This window comes from Mastigoproctus giganteus, chromosome 5, assembly GCF_048544385.1.
Source record: "Mastigoproctus giganteus isolate SK-2022 chromosome 5, ASM4854438v1, whole genome shotgun sequence".
Classification (NCBI taxonomy): Eukaryota; Metazoa; Arthropoda; class Arachnida; order Uropygi; family Thelyphonidae; genus Mastigoproctus; species Mastigoproctus giganteus.
Window position 1 is genome coordinate 60,588,040 of NC_143579.1, and position 15,060 is coordinate 60,603,099.

The 15,060-nt window shown below is 35.4% G+C and overlaps 1 protein-coding gene across 2 annotated transcripts in view; it reads right to left on the reverse strand.

The window, feature by feature from the left end:
• Positions 1 to 5,979: 5,979 nt before the first annotated feature.
• The window catches only part of LOC150085440 (cytochrome c oxidase subunit 6C-like), a 91,961-nt gene continuing 82,880 nt past the window's right edge, over positions 5,980 to 15,060 (reverse strand). For both annotated transcript variants that reach the window (XM_090373246.1, XM_090373245.1), the window contains exons 3-4: positions 12,466 to 12,550; positions 5,980 to 6,116 (exon numbers count right to left, since the gene is read on the reverse strand). In XM_090373246.1, the coding sequence (XP_090229372.1) occupies positions 12,475 to 12,550 (76 nt within the window). In that variant the 3' untranslated portion in view covers positions 5,980 to 6,116; positions 12,466 to 12,474. The remainder of the gene's footprint in view (positions 6,117 to 12,465; positions 12,551 to 15,060) is intronic.

Sequence of the window (15,060 nt, forward strand, 5' to 3'; positions counted from 1 at the left end):
AATATTTAATTTATTTAAAACAGAACCTCTAACAGAGTATGTAATAGCTTTGTTTATGATAAATTAAGCATGTTAAAAAAGTATATTTATTTACTTTTAAAAAAAAAAAAACTAATGAAAGAGGTTTGTTGGGGGGGAAAAAACATTACTCAAGGGACTGCAAAGGGAAAACGACAGAGCCCCAGTCCTAGTATAATTTATAGCATTAGTTGATCACAATGACTAAAGAGAGCAAAAAAGGTCAGTCTTGGTCTTTGATGTGGGTGATTTAATGACACTCACTTAACCAAGATGTTGACGTACTGCTTCACTTTGCTTTTTTTAGAGTTGCAATTTTCCGTACAGCATTTCAAACACATGGTATACTCAAAATGGATCAGCATACAGTAATCCAATTTCTAACGAAGGGTAAGAACTACAAGAAATTTATAACAGAATGTTCACCATGCATGGGGAAGGTTTCTTAAGTTCCCAAAAACTCGCTATATATACTAAAGAAAGAGAATGGGTGTTTAACTGCTACATGCAGGATAGCCCAGCCATACTAAAACCCAACAATGCTAAACCTTTGGAAACTGCACTACACAATAACAGATGCATAATGGTTAGATAACTTTTGCACTACTTCACATCGGCATAAGAAATGTCCATTCTATTATTTATCATTCAGGTTACTATCAAGCAACAGCTGTGGATTCCAAGGTTCAAGGTGAAAGAAAGAACTTAATGAGATACTGTTTGGGCACTTGTGCTACTATGAAGATGGTGGCTATGAATTTTTGATAAGATTGTGGTTAGGGATGAATCTTAGTGCAATGACTTTTTTGCCAATCTAAGCTTACTGCTATATTGTTCAAGGTTTAGGCCTAAATGGATGTCAGATGAACTAATGAGACATGTGGCAGAGAAGAAAAATGCATGGGATACATATAAATTAATGGGTGACATGAAAGCCTATGATAGATATAAGCTGGTCTGTAACCAAGTTACAAAGGAGATTAGGCAGGCAAAGGCAGCTTATGAGAAATCTTTGGCAAAGGATGCAAAGAAAAACAGCAAAGAGTTCTTTACTTATGTAAACTCTAGAAGGAAGGGGATGAACCAGATTGGTCCACTTGATATCGATGGTTCAACTGTTGATGATTCTGCTCAGGTGGCTAACAAACTAAATGAGTATTTTGCATCTACATTCCCCATGAGGAGTTATTCAGGGAGGGGAATGCCAGAGGTGAGTTAAACTCTGGCAGTGAGCTGGATGATTTTGTAATAACTGAGATGAAAGTGGAGGAGAAATTGTTGAAGATAAACATAAAAAAGGCACCCAGGGTGCATGAGATCTATCCAATTATATTAAAGGAGGCGGCAAAGGAAGTAATCAAATCCTTAGCCATAATTATGAGAGCTTCTTTGGACTCAGGGAAGGTACCCATGGACTGGAGATGTGCAAATGTGACCCCAATTCACAAAGGAGGATCAAAGGGCAACACAAGTAATTACAGATCTGTTAGTTTAACTTCTGTTCCAGGAAAATTAATGGAGGCACTGGTTAAAGAAGCACTGCAGGATCATCTAGACGAGACTTCAGTTATAGCTCGGACACAGCATGGTTTTGTTAGGGGAAAGTCTTGCCTGACCAATTTGATTGGATACTATGATGTGGTCACAAAGGAACTGGATGCAGGGAATAACTTTGATATCATATATTTGGATCTTAGAAAGGCTTTTGATACTGTTGCACATGGAAGACTGCTGAACAAATTGGAGCAGTGTGGCATTGGAGGCAAATTGCTGCTATGGATAAAGGAATGGTTGAGTGGGAGAAGACAGAGTGGTAATCAATGGACACTGCTCATCGTGAACTAATGTTATTAGTGGAGTCCCTCAGGGTTCAGTATTGGGTCCACTGTTGTTTTCTGTATTTATAAATGATACTGATGATGGTATATCAAGCTTAATGTCCAAGTTTGCAGACAATACAAAGGTTGGCAGGGTTCCTAAGGACACTAATGACAGTACGCTGCTGCAATAGGATCTAGAAAAGTTGAGCAGATGGGCTGAGAGGTGGCAAATGAAGTTTAACATTGACAAAAGTAAAGTACTACATATGGGAAGCAGCAACCCCAGAATGACGTATGAACTCTGTGGTACTACACTGACAGTGGTAGAGAATGAAAAGGACCTGGGGGTTATTGTGCAGGCAGATATGAAGTTTTCTCAGCAGTGGAGATGGTCTGCAAAAGTTGCTCATGGTGTCTTGTCAATGATATACAGGAATTTTTCTAGCAGGGATAAAGAGGTGATTATCCCCTTATATAAGGCAATGGTCAGTCCACACCTTGAGTACTGTATACAGGTCTGGAGGCCTCATTTTAAGAAGGCTGTAGAGCTATTGGAACGAGTACAGAGAAGGGCAACAAGATTAGTGAATGGAACAAAGGGTTGCTCTTACGAAGAAAGGCTTAAATTTTACAAATTACAGTGTCTGGAGACTAGGCACCTTCGAGGTGATCTGACTGAGGTATACAAAGCCTTGAATGGTTTGAGCATGCTCAATGCTGATGGAATTCTTCCTCTTTCTCAGAATAATCATTTGAGAGGACATAAATTCAAACTGAGATTTGGTTTGGTTTTGGTTTTATTGGCGCATTAGCTACTAAGGCTATAATGTGCCAAGACCATGTCATTTATAAAATAATTTAAACTTTCAGTGACCTAATTAGTTAGGTCACTATGTCAAGAAGTATAAGAAAAATGTAGATTTTATAAACGAGTAAAAATATTTATTGACTTTAAAAATCTAAAAATAGCAGACACATTGTCATTGTCGGATAAAATCTGACTGAGTGTATATGGCTCAGTCAGATGATTAAAAGCGGTAAGACGGATACTGCTAAAAACTGGACATTCGATTAAAATGTGTCTAATTGATAAAACTGTGCCACAAGACTCACACATAGGAGGGTCATCAGCCCTCATCAAACTGAGAAAAGACAGATGTATGATAGATGTGTGGAAGTTTGCCTTTAGCCAGCAGTTGGTTGGTTGGTGGAACAGACTTCCATCCTTTTTTGTGGAAGTTGATAGCCTAAATAAATTTAAGGCTGAGCTGGACAGGTACTTGGAATGAATGGAGGGGTGAAATGGGAGCATGTTTTTTTTTTTTTTTTTTTGGCTGATGCTGCATAAGCTTGCTTTCTTGCATCATATGCCTCTACTAATGCTAATACTATGCAGTGGAAGTATCCTCAGTATTCAAGAGTAACAAAATGTCAGTCACATATTTTGGTATTAAAAGTTTTTTTTCTCTCCAATCATCACGATCTTTTGCTTTCTATAACAAATATACCAACACTCTTAGAATTGTACCTTGAAATGTTGAACCACATGTACTTTGCATTGAATGCAAGCTGTTTGTTTAGATATTAAAACAAAAGACTAGCATAATATTAGAAAAGTCTTTAGTGATTGTAGAAACAGAATGGAAGTGTGTAAATAATGATGTACATATAAACTCCTCACTAATAAGCTTTTATTTTTAAACACCGATTTCTAACACAAAGAACTTTTAACAAAGGCTGATGTATTCAACAGTTTTTCATATTTTTCACTTTAATTCATATTAATCTAATAAATTAAAAATATTAATATCAATATTGTAAAATGCTTTTCATGTTACTTGCCATATCTTTTGATCTCTCTCTTTCTAATGCCAACTATCAACAACTGCTTATTCAGATCCTTTTTGCATGTGTCCACCACATTCATTAAATATACTGGGGGCATTTTGATAATAGTTTGTGTTACTTTTTGCTTAACCCAAAATTAGGTTTTGTTAAGTGATATGGTATTCAAAGCATAAAATCTGGGCCTGATAAGGTACTGAGTTATATATGTATGACTGTACAATGATAATTTAAGCAAACTGTCCGGAAAAACAGTTTCATAAAGAATTAATTTTTCTCTTTTTTTTTTTTTTTTTTTTTTTTTTTAGCTTTAAGATGCAAAATAACTGTGCATCATATATCTCTATTGCATGCATTATTTCTTAATGAATTGATAGCTAATCTATTAATAAACTGTTAACAGATCAAACATCAAACAATTCCATCAGCAAAACTGTTTAATCCTTTGGATTTGCAGAGCTGTGCCCACATCCAAACCCATCTTGGTAATTTTTCGTAGAGTAATTCCTTGCTCACTAATATCCCAGGTACCTGCAAGCACAACTTTACTATGTTTTGGTAAAAAATAAAATATTTTTTTACCAAGTCAGAATAGATAAAAATGTGATCAAAAACGAAATAGCACGGTTTATTTCATAGGTAGTACTTTGCTGCAATAATATCACTTAATACAAAGCACATGTCTGCATGCAATGCCATTATCTGTTAATGCCAAGTGAATGCAAGATTTGCTCTCTTGGTTTCATTTCAGATGACATGCCTCACATGACCCTGAAAGACTACAAACAAGCAAGAGAAACTTTTTTTTCAGTTGTTTAAAATAATTACTCAGTCTACAAAAGTATTCCTTGTGAATGTGATAAATGGGTTTCTAAAAAAATAAAAAAATAGGATGATTAAAAATAAAAAAATTCTTAAAATATAATTAATATGGTTGTGAACCTGAAATTTTATAAATGCAATGCTGATAGAACTGGAGATTTTCTCTTTAAAGATTAATGAAAAATTGTAGCTGTATTATAAACATTTGTGTTTTTAAGAACTTATTTTAAAAAATTACTATAATTATGAAGATATTTCATTTTTATAATGCTTATAGTATTCTTGTGTGTGTGTGAGAGAGAGAGAGAGAGAGAGAGAGAGAGAGAGAGAGAGAGAGAGAGAGAGAGAGAGAGAGAGAGAGAGAGATTCCAGCCATTCTACTGTATTTCAAATGAGTCAGTTTAAACTGCACTTATAAATTATCATTATTCGATACGAATTTAATATTTATTTTCTACAGCAAATATAACATTACTGACCAGCAAAAAACTGAAAACTGTCTATTAGTCACTGCAATATAAATTTTTAAAAGTTCTGATATCAAAAGAGCTGTATGCAAAAAAAAAACTACTATGATTAATTTTATTTTAACAGTAAATATAGCTTTATGTACTAGGAAAAAAAGTAAATAAAAACTATTGAAAATCATATTACAAATTTTCACAGCAAATTTTTTTTTTTTTTTTATATAACTAGTGTTATATAATCAGTGTCAAAATTACACCTTCAGTTCACCGCATGGGATAAAGTTTGGAATTTTTGTGATCTTCCACTGCATGGAAGATCACAATTTTCTTGTACACCAACCATTAATGAAAAATTTTCAAAAATTAACCTGTCGTGAGCATTAAAAAAAACACACACTCGTACTATAATTACCTATCAATGAGCACTTTCTGGAAAATTAATCCAATTTTCACTGATGTCATTTTATTCTTGCAGTGGGCTGAGTCCCAGAACCATCTGGTTTGTCATATTATTTTTTTTTTTTTTTTTTTTTGTGGAGAACTACTGATGGTGAAATTAATCAGAAACAAGGCTATCATTACATGGCTTATCCAATAGCAACTGTTCATAAGACATATACAACCACACATTCTGAATGTATACACTTTCAAAATCTTAATACCAGTATGCTATCTGCTAGGGGTTTTTTATGCTATATAATGTATTTGTTAAATACCAATACATGTCTTAAATTTTTGTTTTCATTATTAGAAACCCCCTATAGGCTTTTAGGAGAAGCAGAAAATTCCATATCATCACTGCTTGGCATTTTGTGTAAAAAAACTATGAGTGTATTGAACATCATTTTAACATGTGCTAGGTTTTCAACCTTTGATGCAGAAGAAAAATAATTTTTCAAATGGCATCATAAAAACAATTAAGAAATTGTAGATTTTTATTTTCATGAACTCTTTTGCAGTTCAGTTTGTTTTATATTGAAATCCTTGTGATTAAGCTAATACATATCTTTTTAAAATTCCTTTTAATAATTTCTAAATGTATACACTACACAGAGAAAAGCTGTTCTTTCTGGTTTTCTTTAAACTAAACTCTTCATATATATATATATTGTCTAAGACATTTTTTTGTCTGCAAAGGTTTCACCTAAAAAAAAAATAGAAATTTTAAAAACTTTATTATAAAAGTTGCATATTTATTTATAAAGCTAGAGAGAGAGAGAGAACAAACTAAGGAGCTCTTATTTTTCAAATAAGAATCACAGAATTACGGTTTTATGAATTGAAAATTCTTAATCTGTCAAGTATACTAGTTCCAATACTGCATAATAAAAATTACATTTATACCACTGAGTATATTTCACTTCAACAAAATATTTTCATACAAATTATGATTAATCTTTCAAATTATATAAGTTTCTCAATTCCTCCATGCATGATTTGAAATCTTTATGAGACATGACTTTTTTTATGGAGTTTTGTGACTTCCTCAGGCATTCTCTCTCTCTCTCTCTCTCTCTCTCTCTCTCTCTCTCTCTCTCACACACACACACACACACACTTTCTGCTTTGTTGTACAAGTTAGGTGCCACAATAATAACAAAAGGTTGATGCTGCATAAAATAACTTGCAATTGTTTTAAGTAGAAGTAAATTTTAAAGATTATGAATATTTTTAAATATTTATATTTTAAAAATCCAAATAAAGTATTAAATACAAGATCTGACAATTATGCAAAAAAGTAACATTTTGCCCATTTGCATGGTTGGTCACTTCATTCATTCTAGTTGGTGTCAAATCATGATTTGGTATCTCCATCCATTTTGTCCCCTCCTCGCATACTAATACCTTTAAAGTGCTTATTAATTGAGATATCCAATGACTGCAGTGGGCTAAGGGCTCTTGGAATTACAAGTTACCTCCACCATGTTTAATTTAGCAACAGTACTTTTTTTTTTTTTTTTTTTGGAAAGCTGCCTGGAAAGTGCATTCTATGGTCTTGAAAACATGGTAATTTGGTGATACACTGCCTGGTTACTTTTCCAAGATTGCAGGCTAATAGTATGTTGGACCATTGCTGTCCTGAATCACTGAGGTAACAAAACTGCCCTCAATTCCTGCAGTAATGTGGGAACAGAACTGCACTGACAAATAAACCTACGAAGTTCATTCCACAGATGTTCAATGAGATCGAGACCAGGATTGAGCTGGCCAGGGTGGACACTTGGAAGTTTTCTGCAAACCCCTCTTTCACACAATTTGCATGGTGGATGTGTACTAGATATACTAATTTGCAATGATGTTCAGATATTCTGGTGTTCATGCTGCCTCTAACGGAATCAGGGAAGCAAAAGAATGCTATATACCATTACACCTACTTCAGCAGCTTGTATTGTAAATATACAGGATAGTTTCAGTGAATTGTATCATTCCTTCCAAATGTGCACTCTTCTACTGGTGCATAAAGGAGTAAATTGGGACAAGGAAAGTGTTATTGACTACTCTGGGATTTTTTTTTTTTTTTTTTTTTGGCGGATACTAACCAAGCTTTCTTATCCAGCTGTATTTTCTGATTGGCGTCCAAGCTTAGTGACTTCAACAAAGGTTTCATTCTCCCACAATGCATACTTTGTGGCAGTCTTTGTATGGTGAAGTTACTGGTGCCCTGTGATGTTCCTGCATTAAATGTAGAGGGTAATTGTTCTGTTGCTTCACACATTCAGCACCTCATTCCAATATCTTACATTTCTGGCTGCAAAAATTTAAGATATTGGAAAAGATGCATAGTAATCATACCTTCAGAAGTTGACAAGTCTGTGTTATCCAATTCCAGTGAACTGATTTGAGCAATTGACAGATTTACAATTTACTTTCTTGTACACCTCTTTTATTTACATATTTTTGCATAGACTGCTGAATATAGTCCAAACTTTCTTGGTCCTAATAAAGAGGTCAGGCAGTGCATATTTTAAAACCTATTTATGCAGTATTTTTATAGTTTTTTTCATGCTTTTAATTTGACTCGCAATGCATCACAGATTTTATGATAAAAATTATCTCTAGTACCACTAGAGAAAGTAAAACTATACATACACTATAAATATCTGTATGTGTGTGTGTACAGGTTAAACTGGTCGGGGGGAAAAACATTTTTTGCTCCCTGTTAAAATTCAGGATGAATTTTGTAGATTTGATGTTGCTTTTTTTTTTTTTTTTGGTAGTTGTTGGCGCATAGGCTTCTGTGGCCATAATGCACCTCCCAAGGTTTTTGTAGTACTTTGATCCAAGCTCAAGGCGGGAATCGAACTCGCGACCTTTGGGTTGCCAGGTAGGCACTTTACCTACGCGACTAGCCAGGTCGGCTTTGATGTTGCTGAATTCAAATATGGCAACCATATTGCTGTAACACCCACCTATTAATCTTATTCCATTTATAAAAATGTTTATCTGGTAACAAAACACTTATTTCATTAGCATTTTTTTGCCTTTTATAATCATCTATTGGTGTCTCCCATACGAGATAATGACAGTAGTCTGCTAACATATTTGGACTCCATTTTCCCTGGTATCTTTTTTCCATTTGAGAAGTACCTTGGTGAAACCTTTCACTGCATTCATCAGAGCCTGCAAGTTTTCAGGAAAAAAGTCTAAATGGTAATGTAGGAAATGAAACTTTAATGCCATGTTGCATCCCAACTCTCTGTACACTAAAATTAGCTCATCCATAATTTAACTCTAATTTTGTGATTTTAAAATTCTGGAAGACATTTTCAAATGCCTTCCAGGCTCTTATTTCTGTATGATTTAATTTTTTAGTGAATTCCTCATCTTGGAATAGCAGTTTGATTTGAGGACCCACAAAAATTCCCTCTTTAATTTGCCCTCACAGATTCGAGGAAACTTTTCCCTCAAACAGCAAAATCCTTCTCCTTTTTTTGTCCATCGCTTTCACAAATATTTTTATCAAACCTACCTTGATGTGCAATGGAGGTAAATAGATTTTTGACTTATCCACAAAAGGAGGATGTGTTGTAGTTTCTGAATGGTCTGGCCATTTTTTCACACTGTAGTGGCAATCCTTTGCTCAGCTGTCCCACTAGCATAAAAAGTTGCAGCATTTAATGTATCCACCTTGCAACCCAGTTAGCAAAGCTGTCCTTTCTAGATCAGCACAGATATTCCATTTGCATTTTTGATAGCATATTTTATGCAAAAGAACCTGTAGGTTCTCGTACATTTCCCCTTTGTGTGAACTGTGAACTTCATGGCCCAATTGCATACTTATTTCCATCATAGAGTAAAACTGCTTTCAAACTGATCTTAGATAAATCAATGAAAAGCCTCCACTGCTCGGGAATGTGCTCCAGATGTAACTCTCATTAATTCCTGGACACTTTGGTTTATTGTCAGAATAAACTAAAGCACCATCCATGGAGTATTAGGTCATTATGCTAGACTACCTTTTCCTATAAAAAGACACCTTGATACCCTTTTCAAGAAGATTCCACTGCTGAAGCCATGATCGTAGTGATTGAGCTTTGGTTTTGGAGAGGTCCAAATCTCTGACCAAATTGTTCAATTCTTCCTGAGTGATTAGATGTAGCTTTGCAGTATGAAGAGTTGAAAAGTATGGACCTGTACTTGTTCTGGGTTCTGCATCTTCTGGAGACTCCTTTTCCAATCCTGAATCAGAGTCAAGTCTAAGTTTCTGGTGGCTATGGCATTGGTATTATATCATTGTGACGAACCGACCTTAGCGCAGAAGGTAAGTTGGGATACTTTATGCTTGAATTTCCCAGAAAAACCAGAAATATTGGACATGCAAAAGGCAGCAATTCATGACTACCTCTAAGCCAACCTGTTAATGTCCTTGAACATGAGCTACAGAAAATTCTTAGGAACCCATACTTTTATTTTGATTTCCAACCTTATATCCAAAATAGAGTTCACAGACTTTTCTCACAAGTTGTGACAGTGGCTTCTGCTGTGATTTTAATATCACATCTGCAAAAATGTAGCAAAGCTATCAGGCCTATTTCAGCAAGAATGCAACATAATTCATGTGTTGTTGAGGTATGTGCACATAAAAACAATTAAGAAATTGTATATTTTTATTTCTAATTTAAACACAATTCACAATTTACACTTCTTTACAAACACTAATTCACTAAAACACTTGTTCACCACTTGTTCACTGAAACACACATACACTTTTTGAAATATGAAAATGCTTGCTTGGTGCAGAGCCCACTCATATATATATGAAGGTCTTGGTTTTCAGCCAATAACCTACGATATTTGAAAACTGAGGGTGATGAAAACTTTAAGCCTATATTGGAGTTTTTGAACATATTTCCTATGAGAATCTGTCAAAATTATTTCAGGGAGGAAATTGATGCTGACCAGTGTTATTTGCATGTCATGTGGCTGGAACAGCTCATGGGGAGAGAAATTATTTTCCCTTTACTTGAGATTAGCTAATCAGAGCCTTAACTAAGGAGATCTTTAGGAATTTCTAGACTCTCAGAAGGGATCTGAATCCAGACTTTTCCAAATGAGTGATAAATAGCAAATCCGCTATGCTACAGAAACCAGATTTTACGAATGGGATGCACAATGGAATGATTACAAATGGGCTACAGAAACCAGATTAAACAATGGGATGCACCTGCAAAACCACCAAGAGTGCATATATGCAGTGCAAACATGTGACTGTCACATAGCTCTTTTTGAAGTACAGTATTTATCACTATTATTCATGTTTATTCATATAACCTCCTATTTATAAAACTAAATACAGTGGATTCCGGTTATTTGGGCCACCGGTTAATCGGGGCAGCCGTTTATTTGGGGCAAATCTTAAAAAAACAGAAACCAATCGAGAAAATAGCCAGGGTTTACTTCGCTTAAATGGGACAAAATGCCGTTTAATCGGGGCAGGAGACCACAGCACCGGAGATTACCCTACGATTGTCTCCGACCGTACCACGTAGTTCGGTCGGATTTCTGGAGGTCACAACCATAAAACAATAAAAACAATTAGCAGTCACCTGTTTATTGGGCTTTTGTGTTAGTGAAATCTGTCATAAACTGATAGTAAACTCGATCTTATTGAATTTACGATAACACCGACAGCTGGAATTCTGTGGGTTATTATGGTAAAATGTGTTTACACTTCCATGAAATCTTCAATCATATAAAAAAATAATTTTCATAATCTTCTCTTCATTCCTATTTTTAAAGCTTCATAATTTGTTACTCTGTTCTCACTTGCGCGTATTCTGTTACTTGCAATTTGTGTTTGCCGTGTTCTTTGTTATTGATTGCTTATCTTTTTACTGTTTTAAATTTTAACCCCCACCCACAAATGTCAGTGAACAGAAATGTCAACCAATTAGTATGTACATATTACAGTATGTATTAATTCTTACGATTATATCGTATATTCTTCTGAATTTCACATATCATTTAATTTTTTAATTGGTAAGGTAAGAAAGGATAAATTTGTACTTAATATATCTTTACTTTTATAGCCTCTGGATAATATTCCTCCTATTTTTGCTAATTAGAATCGCTGTTTAATAGAATTAAAATTCAATTCACAAACGTGATCACAATGACTGGCACTTCTTATACATCGTATAGTGAACGGTACTTTACAATGGTGACTCCATCGTAACGTGATTTGATTGGACAGTGAACCAATTGTAAAGGGGGGGGGAGTACATTGTATTTTTAACTATTTACGAGAAACTTCGGATAATTGGGGCAGCCGCTTAATCGGGCCAAAATGCACTAGTCCCGATGTGTCCCAATTAACCGGAATGGACTGTATTAGATACCTGAGATTACAAGTGTTTTAATTTCAACAATGTCATTGATTATTTTCCGTTGGAAAGTCAACTTGACCTACATCTAATAAAACCAAGGAGTGGTAGAAATACCACTTATGAAATGAATATGCAACAAAATTTTCATACTACTTCTAAAATAACATAGCTGTGACAGGAAAAAAAGTGTATTCTCACCCTCCAGCATAGTGTCACTGAAGAACAGAAGAAATACAAGTCAAAGATATTCTACTCTACATACCATAGTAATTTGACGATCACAAAATAATATTATAGTTGTATATAACTACAGAATATGCAGATGTGACTCAGTAAGATGAGTGCCTTAACTGGACTATATGACCAAATGTTTGATAAAATTCAAAAATTTAATTTGAATTTTAGAGCTCTAAAAACAAATTTCAATAAAATCATTTTCATCTGGAGCATATGATATGAACTAATTGGGAAGAAGCTGCTGTTGCATACAAAATGAGACTAGAAAATAACCATGTATAAAAATGCTGCTGGAAGATTAAAATTTTACAATTTCCCTCCCATGCCTTGACTATTACAGTGTACTTATGAGTTGATTATTATGGGTATTGGTATGTGTTCATCAAATTTCTTTTAATGATTATAAAAGAATTAAAAAAATTGTCTTACCCAGATTATTCACTCATCAGCAGGAAAAGACTGAAGGTATCCGCCCTTCCGCATCCTTTCAAAATCCTCATACTGATCATAATTCCTACAACAATAAATATTAAAGTTACATAATAAACTTAAAACAAAATTCAAAACTGCAAAATTGTGTTGATTGTTAATATATATGTACTTGAAGGGTTATTAATTTAATATTTTTAACTGCTTTTGATAGCTGCTTTTAACATGAGCATTTCATTTGCAGATTTATTTTATTGCAACTACAGCAATTTTCCTTGGGCAACAGTATCAAGAGATCTGCAGATTTACTTAACAAGTACAGGTCAATATTGAAAAAAAAAAAAAAAAAAAGAAGTCGTGAGCTAGAGTTGAATTTGAAAGTGTCTGTCTGCAATTCTGTCCAGACACAATAGGAGGGAGTATATGACGAGAAACTTGCCAATCAATTTGGCCAAAGAGATATTATGCAAGGCTCATGGGGCAGAATTTTTTTCAGCATGGTCTGTACTTGATAACAGGAGAGACTGCTTCTACAGGGATGGAATACACTTAAATAGAAATAGTGCAAGAATCTTTGCTGATGCTATTGAGGCAGTGTTAGGTGGGTCAGGAAACTGCTAGCTTGGAGGGATTTGCAGACTAAAAGATTAACAGTAGCTGCAGGTAGAGGCAAAAGCAATTCTTGTACTGCTTCTATTTTAATGAGCAGCAGCCTAGAGAGCAAGTTGCTGGGGACTTCAAGAGCTGCAGGGAGTCATGGAATAAATAAATACATGGGCTGTGTTAGGGTAACTAAGAGTAAGAACAGGTGCATGTATACTTACATGTACACCAATGCTAGAAGTATAGTAAATAAATTTGATGAATTTGAAGTGATGATTAAGGCATCAAAGGCTGATATTGTTGGGATATCAGAGACAGTGTCACACAGATATAAGCAGTGCAGAATTGGAATTTGGAGAGTACAATGTATATAGAAAGGATAGACAGGGTAGGAAGGGAGAAGGGGTTATGCTGTTAGTTAAGAAACACAAAATCTAATGAAGTGCATCCAGTTGACATGGGTGAACAGTGCAATGTTGAGTCTGTTTGGTGTGACATAAACGCTGGGAAAGGGAAAATGAGAGTAGGAGTGTCTTATAGGCCTAATGACTCTGATGAGTACAACAAACAATTGTGCAGAGAAATAAAGAGTGGGCCAGTAAATCAGAAAGTCTTGTAATGGGGATTTTCAGATATTGACTGGAACTTGTGGGTTGGTCACTCGCATGCTAGCAAGACTTTTGTGGAGCTATTGGAGGATTGTTTTCTATAGCAACATGTTTGAGGAGCAACCAGAGGGGGTAATACTCTTGATCTGATTATCAGCATACTGATTATTAGGTATTAGGTATGTTCGGGGTCTGACGGCACCTGGGATTTCTCCCATCTCCGCGTATGTTCTCTGTATCGGACAAGCCAGAGATTTAAGTGTGTGGGATATGTACTGTGTAGTCTCTTTTGATTTTGAAATGTAGGGCTAAACGCTGTGCAAGACAAAAGTTTGAGGGAAGGATGAAGACTGGGGGGAAGAAGTTGGAAATAAGGGGCCGACAGAGTATATGGTCCCTGCAGGTAGTGAGGCATGCCCGTGCCCCACTAGAGTGAGAAAATTGGGGAGGCAAGCCTCTCCTCCCCAGGAGTTTGGAAAGAAAGATCCGCTCAAGAGTGCGGATTTGGGTCGCCAATAGGCTGTTCCGGTGGGAGAGTGCCACCGTATGTCGTCTCCATCAGTTTGCAGGCCCTAAAAAGCTGGCCGTTGAGTCTCATCTAGGTGGGACACTAATAGGAGTTTAAATATGGGATGTCATCCTTCCAGACTGCATGTGGTCTGGGTCCTATTTTCTGGTCATTATCTTTGGGTCATAATCAAGTCTACTGGCTGTCATTATGGGGTTTTATCCCTTCCGTGATGTTTGATAGTCCTCACACTACCTTTTGTCATTATGTAGTGGGTCTATGCTGCAGTATCCCTTTGTTCTGATGTCACAACTATTTAAAGGTGTTTTTTTTTTTTTTTTCTTTTTTTCGCTTCCATTGGTTGTAATCATGACTCTTGTGGTTAGACAATATATTGTCACTTGTCTTTTCCCAGTTCATTTTGTACTCAGTCCAAGGTCTGTATAGTCGGCTCCTCTGTGTCATCTTGCTGCTATTTGCACATTTGTTTTGTCTCATTCCTTTAAGGTCTTCTGTATATGGCGGTTAGTGTTTGGCACCTGGTAAATAATACTGATGTGGGATTTACTTAAAAGATGTAACAACAATCAAGGGTAAAGGAAAGGGTTTTTGTATAAGTGACAAAACCGGTCTCAGGCGGATTTTGAATTCTAAATGAGAAGCCTTCAGGGAATTAATCTTGGAAGCTATTAGGCTTTTCATGCCAACTAAGAAATACTGTTCAAGATTTAGGCCTAAATAGATATCAGATGAACTAATGAAGCTCGTGGCAGAGAAGAAAAATGCATGGGATGCATATAAATTAACAGGTGACACAGAAGCCTATTGCAGATATAAGCTAGTCTGTAATCAAGTCACAAAGGAGGTTGGGCAAGC